The sequence below is a fragment of the Mizuhopecten yessoensis genome, unplaced genomic scaffold (genome assembly GCF_002113885.1).
Source record: "Mizuhopecten yessoensis strain PY_sf001 unplaced genomic scaffold, ASM211388v2 scaffold10641, whole genome shotgun sequence".
Lineage (NCBI taxonomy): Eukaryota > Metazoa > Mollusca > Bivalvia > Pectinida > Pectinidae > Mizuhopecten > Mizuhopecten yessoensis.
In genome coordinates this window covers 324,823-341,163 of record NW_018408648.1, presented here as the reverse complement: position 1 = coordinate 341,163, position 16,341 = coordinate 324,823, and the positions used below count along the sequence as shown (strand labels likewise).

Sequence of the window (16,341 nt, the reverse complement as noted above, 5' to 3'; positions counted from 1 at the left end):
AGGCATATGTTGGTGTATGCATCATCAAGGCATCTGTTTGTGTAGGCATCATTAATGTATCTGTTGGTGTATGCATCATCAAGGCATCTGTTTGTGTAGGCATCATCAAGGCATCCATTTGTGGATTGGTTTGGTTTAATTTTGTTTAACATCCTATTAACAGCTAAGGTAAATTATGTATCTGAAGGTGGATGTATCATCCATGTATCTGTAGGCTAAGGCATCATTCATGTAGGTGTAGACATCATCTTGGTGTCTGTAGGTTTAGGCATCATTTATGTTTCTGTAGGTGTAGGCATCATCTAGGTGTCTGTAGGTGTAGACATCACCCCTGTATCTGTAGGTATCTTACATATATCTGTTGGAAGGGGCACCATCAATGTATCTGCAAGTGTAGGCATCATCCATGTATCTGTAGGTTGAGACATCATTCATGTATCTGTTTGTGGATGCATCATCATTGAATCTGTTGGTGTAGGCATCATCCATGTATTTGTAGGTGTAGGCATCATTCATGTATCTGTAGGTGGAGACATCATCAGTTTGTCTGTAGGTATAGGCATTATCAATGTAGCTGTAGGTGTAGGCATCATCTATGTAATTTACGTGAAGGCATCATCCATGTATCTGTAGGTGGAGACATCATTCATGTATCTGTCGGTGGAGGCATCATCAATGTAGTTGTAGATTAAGGCATCATCAACGTATCGGTAGGTGTAGGCATCATCCATGTATCTGTAGGGGTAGGCATCATCAATGTATCTGTAGGTGTAGGCATCATCAATGTATCTGTTGGTGTAGGCATCATCAATGTATCGGTTGGTTTAGGCATCATCAATGTATCGGTAGGTGTAGGCATCATCAAGGCATCTTTTGGTGTAGGCATCATCAAGGCATCTGTAGGTGTAGGCATCATCAATGTATCTGTTGATAAAGGCATCATCAATGCATCTGTTGGTGTAGGCATCATCCATGTATCTGTAGGGGTAGGCATCATCCACGTATCTGTAGGTGTAGACATCATCCAGGCATCTGTAGGTGTAGGCATCATCAAGGCATCTGAAGTTGTAGGCATGATCAATGTATCGGTAGGTGTAGGCATCATCCAGGCAACCATGTATCTGTAATCTGTAGGTATAGGCATCATCAAGGCATCTGAAGTTGTAGGCATGATCAATGTATCGGTAGGTGTAGGCATCATCCAGGCATCTGTAGGTGTAGGCATCATCAATGTATCTGTAGGTATCATCCATGTTTTTGTAGGTGTAGGCATCATCCACGTATCTGTAGGTGTAGGCATCATCAATGTATCGGTTGGGGTAGGCATCATCAATGTATCGGTAGGTGTAGGCATCATCAAGGCATCTGTTGGTGTAGGCATCATCCAGGTATCTGTAGGTGTAGGCATCATCCACGTATATGTAAGTGTAGGCATCATCCAGGCATCTGTAGGTGTAGGCATCATCAACGTATCGGTAGGTGTAGGCATCATCCATGTATCTGTAGGGGTAGGCATCATCCACGTATCTGTAGGTGTAGACATCATCAATGTATCTGTAGGTGTAGGCATCATCCACGTATATGTAAGTGTAGGCATCATCCAGGCATCTGTAGGTGTAGGCATCATCAATGTATCTGTTGATAAAGGCGTCATCAATGTATCTGTTGGTGTAGGCATCATCAATGTATCGGTTGGTTTAGGCATCATCAATGTATCGGTAGGTGTAGGCATCATCAAGGCATCTTTTGGGGTAGGCATCATCAAGGCATCTGTAGGTGTAGGCATCATCAATGTATCTGTTGATAAAGGCATAATCAATGTATCTGTTGGTGTAGGCATCATCCATGTATCTGTAGGGGTAGGCATCATCAATGTATCTGTAGGTGTAGGCATCATCCACTTATCTGTAAGTGTAGACATCATCCAGGCATCTGTAGGTGTAGGCATCATCAACGTATCGGTAGGTGTAGGCATCATCCATGTATCTGTAGGGGTAGGCATCATCCACGTATCTGTAGGTGTAGGCATCATCAATGTATCGGTTGGGGTAGGCATCATCAATGTATCGGTAGGTGTAGGCATCATCCAGGCAACCATGTATCTGTATGGGTAGACATCAACCATGTACCTGTATGGGTAGACATCAACCATGTATCTGTATGTGTAGACATTATCCATGTATCTGTATGGGTAGACATCAACCATGTATCTGTATGGGTAGACATCAACCATGTATCTGTAAGTGTAGACATTATCCATGTACCTGTAGGCAGAGGCATCATTTAGCCTAGAGTAACTTCACAGTCAAGTTTTACAGATGTGGCCCATAAATTGGACACTCATTGTGTATTTCCTGTATGACCACACTGCTAAAGTGTAGGCTGTGTAATGTTAAGGTTCCCAGTTTGATCACTGCTCTTTTCTTGTTTTCTGTTTTCAAATGTTTAAACTCCACACAACTACAATTCTATCCTATCTAGGCAACATGTGATTTTAATGGAACATTTCTTCGTAAAAGGTCTTCAACTTAAATTTTACAATAGTGACAAAGGTAATACACTGTACTATGAATTAACTTGTTGGTACCCTCATCTTTAGACAGACAAACACGGGTGTAGTCAAGGAGGAATACAAGCCATTTGGATTGATGATGTCGCCTTTGCCTCGCTTTGACCATCAATGCACATATCAGAGAAACTAACTTAAATGCAAAAACTTAATGTTGATGGAAATGCTGACAAAGTCAATGGACCATGAAAGGTAGGCCGCATCCAGCATTTGATGCATGGGTTGATATTTTCTTCCTAAAATGCTTCAATGCTCAAAGTTTGGTTGGTTTAGCACTTATACTTTCAGAGAAACTAACTTAATGTTGACGCCGCCGTCGCCGGAAAAGCAACACCTATGTCTAGCTTCCACTTCGTGGCGGCGAGACAAAAACAATATCACGATTCTTGGTCTTGTATATCTGTAGAAATTGTCTAAAGATTATGTTATCTGTAGGTAATGGACAAATACTGCATCATCACTTCAGCTCACAGAAAGTTTTTGTCAGATGTTCAACTATTTCAGTAAAACTTCTATTTGACCCAAAAATATTCTGCCTATTACATCCAAGTTGTGTAAATTTTTATGAATTATATTCTTTGGATGGTACCCCCTAAAGAAACCCTGGAATCTTGGGATTGACTACTGTAACAGTGACAAATCTTTGATGTGGTAAAGTTTGCTTGGGGACTTTATAAACTGATCATGGTGTAGAAATTTTCACATTGACGTTGACTGAAATATATATATATATCCTATGTCCACGGATATATTATGCTATGCATTTGTCTAAGTATTGTGATGTCACAATTAAGCTTGTATTGATGTTGACGTCATGGATTTATGTGTATGCCTTCTGTGACATCATAATGACTTTGCATTATTGATGACGTCATACTTTCTTGTGTAAACAACTATGACCTCACAATGCCCGTTTTCAAAATAAACAGTCTCCTGATGAACGGGAATCAACCTGAGAAAGGCCTAGAGACGCTATCTCTGTCCTTTGTTTTGTTTTTTATATATATCCTTTTATATTTCTGTAAGTGTTCTGTGCTTTTCTATGTCTCGATAAAGGAGCGGATTGCTCTGAAAATTTGACCTCATATTGTCTATACTGTTGGAATTACTTCCTTGTCCCATATAACAATTTTAAGTAATTTGTATCCTACAAACACACTTATATACAGGGGATATGCTCACTTTCGCTCTCTACACCCCTGGAATATGTCATAGCAAAATTGAAGGCACGAAAATAGCTGTTTGTTTGGTCTCAGGTGAAAAAACCCTGACCAATCCCTAGGCTGATACCTATCCTTTTAAGATTACAAAGGAGAGACACCCGACTTCAAAGCCTGTCAATTTTTATTGTTACATGACCACAAGATTCTTTTGATGTACACACTGTATATCAAAGGATTGAACTAGTCTTCTTGTCTCATCAACAAGGTGGCGCACACCGAGCCTTCAATTTTGCTACAACATATGCCAGGGGTGTAGAGAGCGAAAGTGAGCTTAACCCCTGGATATCGAGGATGACTTATATAAGGATTAGTGTTATATGGGAATTTACCGTTGATATTTCTTCTTTGACCCATATTTTCTATATTACGTATAGATATATATTCAGTTGTGAATCTTTTCATGCGAATTTCCTCAACACAAAAAATGTAAGTATTTCAACACTTCAAAGTGTCTACTTTGCAGTAGATGCGTGCCTGCAACAGCCCTTACAACTGTTTTTACGCAACAGGACTTACAAAATAAAAATGAAACAATAGTCTTTGATAAATATTTTACTGACATAGACCATCATTTTATTAACATGCATTATTTACACAAATGTATACATACCAATATCTAATATTAAATTTAGTAACAGTCTATTCCAGAACCTTCCAAGGGTCGAGACACCTTCAACAAGAATGTGTCAATGTAGACGATGATAAAGTAAACCCCCTCAGGCCACATATGGACTGCTCTAAATCAAAGATGGAAAATTCCACGAAGGAAATACAGAGGTAAAGGAGTAAAATCGATCACCTAGGCTTAAATATTGTATAACAAGAAAATTCTCATACCCAAACCGTGACAGGTTCTGGAAAAGACTAAAATAAAAACAAGAAGCACAAGACTTTTCTAGTAGTTCAAAGATAGTTTCTGTTATCCCCACCAAACCATTCTTGAATTTTTTTATAATTTAAGTGAAAGAACAAAAAATAGAAATACATGTATGCAGTTATGCATATTTCTGGTGTATGGTAAAATCTATTTTTTCCACTTCTGTAGGCAGTATTTTTTCCAGACTGTGAACTGTATTTCATTTCATTGAACTTTTTTATAGTTCATAATTTTCCACTAAAGAACAATTAAAATCTTTAATTATTGAATGTTACAGCAGATGGAGTTAGCATCCGTTAACATGCACTGCTTTAGCTGATAAACGTATTTCCAGCAGTTCTTCATTCATTCATAGTTTATATGCAATAACAAAGGACGTTATAGAACCTGACATAATTTGCTAAAAAAATCACTAATTATATATCTATATCAATGGAGTGTTGTAGCCCAGGCAATTTTCTCCCAGTAGAATGTTCGTCCTTCGATGATAAAATTTGTTTTTGCCCAAATTAAATTTGCCCCTCACATTTACTTACTATGTGTATTATGCTGTGTACAAACATTCGCTGTAATGATAAATTCGCCCCAATTACAGAAGGGGAAAAAAGTCGGAACACTAAACTGCAGTGAACAGTATTTTTTCTTTCTTCTGTTGTTTCCCGTTCTTAATGCCAAGTCTGTAAAGTTTTTAGAACAGCAAGATCAGTGTTGTCGCAATCAGATCGGTGACGTTACAATGATGGTCACCTGACCTAATGATGTTATAGTTTCATGACACACATTGCATTGTCTAGTATACAGTGTTGAGAATATCAGATATATCTAAAACATAGTTGTAACAAGTGTAGCTTATCACTGAATGTACCAGACAATCCTGTACAAGTCACCTGTGGTATCTATGCAGACTATCCATGATCAAATCCTGTCTCTTGTACTTTCACAGCATATCTGTCACTACATGAAGTCTGTGAGCTCAGCCTCCAAATGTTCGAATGTCTAAATACCTTTTTTTAATTTTAAATGACAATGCGTTCCTATGCATTAGAAATCCTCTCACAGTTGTCAAAACTCTCTGTTTTCATCTGAAAAGGAATAAAAATAAAAATAAACCCAAAAAATCTATGTTGTTATACATGTATATATATGTATAAAAATTAACTTTTTACAAATGTATTAAAACTTTGATGCAATGAAAAGACACAAGAAAATTTGAAGTGTATCCATGAATATATTTGAAGTATTTCAACTTCTGCTTCAGCAATCTTTCTAATTAGGACATTCATAGAAGAGGGGAGGAAGGGACACAACGTCCTAGATTAGTGATGTATCTTCTATTTCTTCGTCGATTATACTGTGGATACCAAGAAAGTATACACGGATGTAAGTAAAAATCCAGGAAAAAGTGCGAACAACCCGGCAAATCTCTTCCAAAGGTCGAAATTTATTGGAGCAACATTGACATGTTTTTGACTCTGAGGCAATTCATCAGAATGATGATGACTCGCCTCTAGAGTCAAAACATGTTAATGTTGCTCCAATTAGTGCCAACGTTCGAAAGAGATTTGCCATGTTGTTTGCACTTTTTCCTCGATAACTAGGACATTGTCATATAATCACTTTATCCTCCGATATATTTACATTGCACGAATCAGCAAAGGAGGTAGGGACCCGGAGCCCTTAATCTGATAAGTGTAGCCATACAACTGTCATACTATTGTGTATTGGCCTGATGTTTAAATTGTAATGACCAACAGAGGTGAGACAGGGATCCTTAATCTGATGGGTGTAGCCATTCAACTGTCATACTATTGTATATTAGCCTGATGTTTAAATTGTAATGAACAACAGAGGTAGGGACAGGGATCCTTAATCTGATGGGTGTACCATCCATACAACAGCCTAGCTTTTGTGTATTTGTCCAATGTTTATATTGTAATTATATGTAAACTTTATTTATTTTACAGCAAGTTTTTACAGCTTATATTAATCACTCTGTTGGCCCTGAATTTAGCACGGGGGGTCTTAATGTAGGAGGAAATCAGAGAACCCAGAGAAAACCCTGGTAGTCGGGCAGGTGCCCCCATATATTTTCACGTCTGATCAAGGAATAAAACACTGGCCGCCTTGATGAAAGGCAAGTACCCTGTTCACTCCGCAACCCGACCACCCATATGTTATAATTAACATTCCTATATACAAGAACTCAGAGTTAAAATGTAAAATATGCCAAGTATCATCAAGTATTGAATGAAATACACCATATTTGGTAATACATATTAGTAATAGGTTAAACTAGTACATGGACAAACTTTTTCTGATGGAGTATTTATTATTTCACATTCGACCTTCAAAGTAAAGGTCGGAGATGATGGCTAACTCACCGCTCTGTTTAAGGATTTTTCCAGACCACGTTGACTCTAAGCCTTTCAGGAACTTGTCAAATATTCTTAGATACTCCCCCATAGACGTCTTCTTGTAATCTGCAAAAAACAAAATATTATCTGTAAAACTCGACTTCTTGTGCAGTCTCATTAATCATTAAATGTAGATTTTTACATCAGGTAATTTGTTTGTAATATGTACAGCAGCACCTGAGCAGATTGTTTGTTTTAATACTGTTGTGTTGATGATATATTAACTGCCATTTCAAACCAGTTGTTATCTGTCAAGGTAACAAGAAAGTATAAATGTACTATGTGGATACACCTACGTGTATACCGTATTTGACGGCGAATAAGCCCCCTCCCCACTTTGGCAATTGTTCTGTCTGTTAGTTGATATTTTTACAACATGAACAACTATAAGTACATGATATTTAGTGTGGTCATAGATCAAAACAGTGGTATATCCAAGATGGCAGACATTTGTGAACAGGGGGGTGTTCGCAATTAAGCCCCCTCCCTACTTTTGGTCTATGTTTTTTTCACTAGGGATGGGTGCTTATTTACGGTCAAATACAGTAATGAAAACTATAAGAACATAGAAACCTGTCTCAAGTGAGCGCCAACAGAACCATTAGTTCTATTTAGAATTCAACAGATCCATACCTTGTAGGCCTTAGGTAATGGTCTTTTTATTTCCCTGGATACTATTTTCTGGTTCAGTTTAGAAATTAGACATGTTGATAAACTATACTTATATACCACTGCGGAACATTGTTCATTAGAGGACACAATTTATTTTCGATCCTATTAAAATTGTCAGGAAAAAACCCAACTAAGATTGTGTCTATTAGACAAAGATGCCCCGCTCCCATACTTCAGAACTAAGGAAAAATCGTAGTGCCAAGGTCAAAGGTCAAATTAAGCTACAAAAAGTCATCCTTCTCTCTCCTATGCAACATGCAGTACTTGTAGAACAGTAGCATGTGAATTGTAGAGGAACAGTAGCATGTGAATTGTAGAGGAACAGTAGCTTGTGAATTGTAGAGGAACAGTAGCTTGTGAATTGTAGAGGAACAGTAGCTTGTGAATTGTAGAGGAACAGTAGCATGTGAATTGTAGAGGAACAGTAGCATGTGAATTGTAGAGGAACAGTAGCATGTGAATTGTAGAGGAACAGTAGCATGTGAATTGTAGAGGAACAGTAGCATGTGAATTGTAGAGGAACAGTAGCATGTGAATTGTAGAGGAACAGTAGCATGTGAATTGTAGAGGAACAGTAGCATGTGAATTGTAGAGGAACAGTAGCATGTGAATTGTAGAGGAACAGTAGCATGTGAATTGTAGAGGAACAGTAGCATGTGAATTGTAGAGGAACAGTAGCATGTGAATTGTAGAGGAACAGTAGCATGTGAATTGTAGAGGAACAGTAGCATGTGAATTGTAGAGGAACAGTAGCATGTGAATTGTAGAGGAACAGTAGCATGTGAATTGTAGAGGAACAGTAGCATGTGAATTGTAGAGGAACAGTAGCATGTGAATTGTAGAGGAACAGTAGCATGTGAATTGTAGAGGAACAGTAGCATGTGAATTGTAGAGGAACAGTAGCATGTGAATTGTAGAGGAACAGTAGCATGTGAATTGTAGAGGAACAGTAGCATGTGAATTGTAGAGGAACAGTAGCATGTGAATTGTAGAGGAACAGTAGCATGTGAATTGTAGAGGAACAGTAGCATGTGAATTGTAGAGGAACAGTAGCATGTGAATTGTAGAGGAACAGTAGCATGTGAATTGTAGAGGAACAGTAGCATGTGAATTGTAGAGGAACAGTAGCATGTGAATTGTAGAGGAACAGTAGCATGTGAATTGTAGAGGAACAGTAGCATGTGAATTGTAGAGGAACAGTAGCATGTGAATTGTAGAGGAACAGTAGCATGTGAATTGTAGAGGAACAGTAGCATGTGAATTGTAGAGGAACAGTAGCATGTGAATTGTAGAGGAACAGTAGCATGTGAATTGTAGAGGAACAGTAGCATGTGAATTGTAGAGGAACAGTAGCATGTGAATTGTAGAGGAACAGTAGCATGTGAATTGTAGAGGAACAGTAGCATGTGAATTGTAGAGGAACAGTAGCATGTGAATTGTAGAGGAACAGTAGCATGTGAATTGTAGAGGAACAGTAGCATGTGAATTGTAGAGGAACAGTAGCATGTGAATTGTAGAGGAACAGTAGCATGTGAATTGTAGAGGAACAGTAGCATGTGAATTGTAGAGGAACAGTAGCATGTGAATTGTAGAGGAACAGTAGCATGTGAATTGTAGAGGAACAGTAGCATGTGAATTGTAGAGGAACAGTAGCATGTGAATTGTAGAGGAACAGTAGCATGTGAATTGTAGAGGAACAGTAGCATGTGAATTGTAGAGGAACAGTAGCATGTGAATTGTAGAGGAACAGTAGCATGTGAATTGTAGAGGAACAGTAGCATGTGAATTGTAGAGGAACAGTAGCATGTGAATTGTAGAGGAACAGTAGCATGTGAATTGTAGAGGAACAGTAGCATGTGAATTGTAGAGGAACAGTAGCATGTGAATTGTAGAGGAACAGTAGCATGTGAATTGTAGAGGAACAGTAGCATGTGAATTGTAGAGGAACAGTAGCATGTGAATTGTAGAGGAACAGTAGCATGTGAATTGTAGAGGAACAGTAGCATGTGAATTGTAGAGGAACAGTAGCATGTGAATTGTAGAGGAACAGTAGCATGTGAATTGTAGAGGAACAGTAGCATGTGAATTGTAGAGGAACAGTAGCATGTGAATTGTAGAGGAACAGTAGCATGTGAATTGTAGAGGAACAGTAGCATGTGAATTGTAGAGGAACAGTAGCTTGTGAATTGTAGAGGAACAGTAGCATGTGAAGTCGTGTAACTCTAGCTGCAGTATTTAGTCCTGTCTTTTGTGAATTAAGATGTGAATTGTTTAGAAAATTTGATTCCTGACACAGAAGGGCCACATTTCTTTCAAAAACCGGTAAAGAGGTCTAACACTAGTTGCCTACTAACATTGTAAGTTAGCACAATAGGTTCAGATGCTTGCCCTAGTCACGAGACTTCAGTCCCAATAGAAAGACAGTTGTATACTTACAGAGTAACCGTTAGTCTTTGATTTTCTTGTCTCAATTTGTAGTTTTTTTGTCTTACCTTTGACTTTCTTCCCTGAATCATCAGCAGCTGCTGCAGACGTCTGATTTAACTCATCCAGTATCTGACTACAAGATAACATAGAACTTCATCAGAGGATCTAAATTACTATACAAATAAACCCTTAGTCCAGTATATGACTACAAGATAACATAGAACTTCGTCAGAGGATCTAAATTACTATACAAATAAACCCTTAGTACAGTATCTGACTACAAGATAACATAGAACTTCGTCAGAGGATCTAAATTACTATACAAATAAACCCTTAGTCCAGTATATGACTACAAGATAACATAGAACTTCGTCAGAGGATCTAAATTACTAAACATATAAACCCTTAGTCCAGTATCTGACTTAGCCTGATCAGTTTCCCAATACCATTATGACAGATACATCTGGTGTGATGAGTATATTGTTATAACCAATCACAGAATTCTCAGGAATTGAAGAAAATAATAATAATGTGACCTGTTTCACACATTAAGTCAAAGTTACAAATTTGGTATACAATACAAACTTTCAGTTCAGTTTGAAAGCTAAATATCTAAATTTTTTGAAACATTTCTGTTTTTACCTGATAGTGGGTACTGCCATTGGATCAAAGTCCTCCACATGTTCGATATCTATTGGCACACAAACTCGCCCTAAAATCATATTAAAGACATTAAATAATTATTGTAGCAGTATTAAACTCTTTCCATACCACAACTCAGGAACTTGTACCGGATGTCATTATTAGGCTCACCCAAGCAAATGTAAAAAAAATGGCAGATTGTCATGGTATTTTTTCGACGAGTTGTAATTTCTGCAGAAAAGAAACAGGTAACTGTGAACTAATGTTGTTATCATTTGTTGTTGCTGTTAGAAGTTCTTCATTTTCACCGACAGCTGATTATGACTAAGAAATCAGTTAATACTCGGCAATGAATGATGTAATAGCTTTGTAGAGTAGGTTGTTTAGTTTTATAAATACAAGTAGATTTTATTGTGATTTATAGTAAAATATCCAGAATTACTTTTTATAAGAATAGGTTTTTATAAATATTTCTTGATGAATTGACATCAAAGTGATATTTTTTTTTACATATTGATAGTAATTATTCCTGGAAAATTTTGAGCGGAAAACAGGTTTTTATCAGAATTAAGGGTCCATAACTCCATTAATAACAGTTAGATGATAGTGGACATCAAACATATCTTTCCTGGTAACTCACCTCCTCAGGATGACATTGAAGTTAATTATTGCTAAATTACTTGAGAAATCGAGCAGATACAATGTTCTACCAGAACCCAGAGGTCATAATTCCATTCTTTATGGTCAGAAAATCAAACATATCCCAGCTTCCATGATAGTTAGAATTACTATAATTGTAAACAGTTAAACAGTTACAGGTAAACTGTAAACAGGTAAACAGTAAAACAGGTAAACAGGTAAACAGGTAAACTGTAAACAGGTAAACAGTTGTTTCTAGATATTAAATGTCAACTGTAATCCATCAATGTTATAATACAATGCAGCCTGTCTTTGCTAGGTATTTAAAAATAACTTGTCTCAGGTATCAACAGGTAGTCGCAGTAGTCTAGCGGTAGGGCATGGGGGTCCTGACCGAAGGGTCGCGGGTTCGAGTCACATCATAGCACTATGTTGTATCTTTGAACAAGATACTTTACCCTGCTTGTTCCAGTCTACTCAGCTGTAAATGAGTACCTGGTTGGGCAGTGCTAAAATTGTTGAATGCTAGCTGTGAGCGCCGAAATGGCAGCACCGGCTGTATGCCCCCAGGGAGTTGAGAAAGATATTGGCTGGTTGCAAAGGCCCTTTAACCACATATAATAATTTGTGAACCGCTTTGAGACGACCTACTATCTAGATTGTGATACAGCGGTATATAAGAACCACAAACTATTATCTATCACTATAACAGGGGGAGCTTAAGGAGTAGTTTGACACTGGACAAAGACTTACCTGTTTTAGGGTGTATACAGAAGGGACTTTTGAGAAGATGGTTGACACCTTTACTGACGTTGACATCGAGTCGGGGGTAGCAGTATTGTAACATAATCTCCTCCACGATGTGGTGTGATGCCTTGAAGGAACCCTGTAACACATATTGGTTGAAACATAAAAACAAACCCTGTAGCAACCACATATTGGTTGAAACATAAGAAAAAGCAAACTGATGTCTTGAAGAAAATAGCAAACTTTCTGAAAAACCTGATCTAGAAGATACACACAAAATCTTCTTATCAGTAGTTTCCTTATAATAAATGTAATATTCCCTCACTTTCTCACTGAGGCAGGTATAAATACAAGGAGGAAGTACAAACCTTAGACACACAGTCTTTTTCTCGTTTCTCTATGATTGCCCACCAGTTGCCAGAGTTGCTTCCCATCTCAAAGTCTCCCTCTAACGTTTTTCTCAGCAGTACATAGGGTTAAGGCTAACAACATGAATAATCAACAAGTCCTTATACCGGATCAGTCTGGTGAACAGTTGAGTATTCATAATCATATATATATTTGAACCATTTCTTTTTCACCGACTCTATTTCGTATTGCAGAGTTATCTTCTCTTGTGAGCAGGTATTGATTGTTACGTCATTTGTTTGTGAGAGTAACGTCATAAATGTTTGAGAAAACGACGTTAATTTTCTCACACAAACTAACGACATAACAATCAATACATGCTCACAAGAGTAGATAACTCTGCAATACAAAAAGACGGAAAAACCAAATATGGAGTCTTTACATTCTATGTTTCTAAACATTTTCGCTTCACTGGTCATATGTCTGATGAAGGTGACAGTGTACATATCGTTCTAGTCATTGAAACGTCACAAAGATTTTTTTATTGTTGGAGTAAAAAAACCTTTTCATGATCTTTATATTCTATGGATACTATAGACATGCCACAAGTATTACCAGCCATGAAGTCTGGCCTACAATGAAATTATACACAAAATCAATTCTCCAATACAAAACTGACACAAGGTGCTATGATAAAATGTACAAAATATTGTTGAGAACAGAAAAAAATACTTGTCATTAGTATGTCAAAAGAAAAAAAAACTTGTCATTAGTATAATCAGTCTTGATCTTAACTTAAGACTGATGGTTGCTGGATTTGTATATTCTCTACTGGTTTATTTAATATATAGGACACACATTGCTGAAGCTCCACTTAATCACGCAAGTATTTGCAGCCATCCAATGCTCCCCATCCTCTAAATTGCGAAATCAAAATGAACAATGTGTCCGAAAATTAATATGATGGGCGCAATAGAGGTTCCCCAACCAGTGATAGTTGGTTATCATGTGTATCTAACTCGAGTTAGTTAATTTTCAAATTGTATAAAGACACGAGGTTTACGGAGTGTCTTTTACAATTTGAAAATTAGCAAATGAGAGTTAATTAAACATGATAACCTACCATCAAGAGTTTGGGATCTTTTTTCTCCCATAACGTTCATATCTTATCTGGAAAGAAATATGTTTCCCTTGAAAATACACCATGTCCGCTTCCGATGGGGGGAAACAACTGCTGTGAATCGTGACATCACAATGGAGATTAAGTTGCAAAACATTGTTACTTGATGTCATAAGTAAAAAATTGACCAATGAAATCATGTCCAGGGTGTTACCCCCTAGTGGGTAACCAAAAACGTTTAACAACTCCTAGCAGGTTAATCCAATGAATCGGGAGTGAGGAAACCTATAGTGTGCTTGTGGGAGAAAAAGGACTCAAAATCAGAACACAAGAGTTTATTATCCCTTGAGGCACTCCAATACAACTTTGGCTATTGTAAGCTACAGGGTCTTTGACCAATGTTAGTATGTGAAAATCTTAAAAAGACTTTCATCCAAAGAGATACTCATATACACCATTAGTATTTGGCAATTCTAGGTGACAGAATATTTTAAATGAGATATGTTCCAGAAAATGTTGCACACAGTAAAAAAAATAGGCCATAATTCTGAAAGATCAAAACAACAACTTTACCTAGGTAAACACACCTGAAATGACTTCTGACATGGAAACCTGTATAATCTGTTACGTCTCCACCTCACCCTCGCCATCTTCTTCAGTTACGTAGATTTAAAAACTTCAATAAAACATATTAGTCTTTGCGGACACAAACAATACATTTTTTTTAAAGGATATCATCATCTGGTACCAGAGCTAGCACTTTTTTCTGTTTTTCCTCATCGCCCAGGAAGTCCTGTTTTTTGATGGAGTAGTCATGGAAGTGTTGCCGTACAATATCTATGGACTGTCTGATAGAGGGATGAATGGGGTCATCCAACGTCACCTTCTTTGTCTGTTGTTCCCCTCCCTACAACAAATAAGCTTGATTTATAAATTATACTGTAATTTACATCACAATAGGTTGTTGATTTTTTTAGAATAAATTGGAAATCGTAACATTAATATAGATTATTACATTCAATATTCATACATGAACTTAGAAAATAACTAAATCAGAATGTTTGGCAGACATTTTTAATTGTATTTTACGAAACTGACCATTGGTAATAAATTTCAGTTGTGTGCCGTCTTACTGCATGTAATTTTTTCCACTGAATTAAGAATTTTCAATATTCATCTTGCTTCTTATCCTGGTAGACCAGTATATTTGTATCATAACAACACTGAAATATTCTGTAATTACTTTTTATCTGTATTTTTATACCATTTACAACACTGGAGATATTCTGAAATTATTATTTTCTGATACCTTTACAACGCTGAGATATTCTGAAATTACTATTTTCTGATACCTTTACAACGCTGAGCTATTCTGAAATTACTATTTTCTGATACCTTTACAACGCTGAGATATTGTGATACCTTTACAACGCTGACATATTCTGAAATTACTATTTTTTGATAGCTTTACAACGCTGAGATATTCTGAAATTACTATTTTCTGATTCCTTTACAACGCTGAGATATTCTGAAATTACTATTTTTTGATCCCTTTACAGCGCCGAGATATTCTGAAATTACTATTTTCTGATACCTTTACAACGCTGAGCTATTCTGAAATTACTATTTTCTGATACCTTTACAACGCTGAGATATTGTGATACCTTTACAACGCTGAGATATTCTGAAATTACTATTTTTTGATACCTTTACAACGCCGAGATATTCTGAAATTACTATTTTCTGATACCTTTACAACGCTGAGATATTCTGAAATTACTATTTTCTGATACCTTTACAACGCTGAGATATTCTGCAATGGCTGTTCGTCCTTGAGCTGAGAGTTTCCTGGCAACTTCATCACAAACCCAACAATGGACACCACGTCGTCCAGAATAAACCCAAAGCATGTGTTTGAAGCCAAAGTCATCTGAAGCAGATACGTGAAATCAGTAAAACGGATGAATTTGATAATAATACTGATGGAAATTCAACTTCATCCGACTGAATATCACGATGACCTTGTCTGTAGCTGTGACACATACCTCGTAAAGCTCTGTCGATGATCTTAATGGCTATCTGCATGAGAGGCCAACACAGGTTACATATGTCTGCACCTCTGAAAAACAAATGATGCACATTTCTAGGCTTTCTAAATATTTCAAGTGAAATTACAAATCTCAACATTACCATATTATGATTTGCTGCAACTAAACATGGTGTGTTTGTACAAAACTAATATTATAAACAACACATTAGTCTGATTGTACAAAGTGGTACTATAAATACATTATGTATTTAAGGCCAAGCAAAAAAATAATTACGTATGTTTCAGTTAACACAAGTGAAAAACATAGGGTAGGTCAGATTTATTTTTTCTTCAACTTTAAACAAATTATTATGAGGGTGTGGGCCAATTTAAGAAAATGCAAACACCATCAAACTTATTCTAAGGTGTTTTAAGTAATAAAATTTGGTACTTAAAGTTGGTTTTGATGGAGTAGAGAGGGTACATATATGCATACTGTAGTTGTCTTGATTGTTTGTCCATTAATTTGTTTGCATCCGATGAACAAGTTTTCCCAACACTGGTTGGAACACAATTTAGCAAGATACCTTTCTAAAAACAATTTATCACACCATACTGCATCCAGTCCCCCCCC

At 36.9% G+C, this 16,341-nt stretch overlaps 1 protein-coding gene across 1 annotated transcript in view; it reads right to left on the bottom strand.

The window, feature by feature from the left end:
- Nucleotides 1-4,334: 4,334 nt before the first annotated feature.
- Nucleotides 4,335-16,341, bottom strand: part of LOC110461613 (DNA primase small subunit-like) — a 15,414-nt gene continuing 3,407 nt past the window's right edge. Inside the window, exons 4-12 of the mRNA XM_021515155.1 lie at nt 15,724-15,797; nt 15,472-15,608; nt 14,414-14,585; nt 12,579-12,676; nt 12,217-12,349; nt 10,825-10,894; nt 10,248-10,315; nt 7,051-7,149; nt 4,335-5,751 (exon numbers count right to left, since the gene is read on the bottom strand). Coding sequence (XP_021370830.1) covers nt 5,732-5,751; nt 7,051-7,149; nt 10,248-10,315; nt 10,825-10,894; nt 12,217-12,349; nt 12,579-12,676; nt 14,414-14,585; nt 15,472-15,608; nt 15,724-15,797 — 871 coding nt within the window. The 3' untranslated portion in view covers nt 4,335-5,731. The remainder of the gene's footprint in view (nt 5,752-7,050; nt 7,150-10,247; nt 10,316-10,824; nt 10,895-12,216; nt 12,350-12,578; nt 12,677-14,413; nt 14,586-15,471; nt 15,609-15,723; nt 15,798-16,341) is intronic.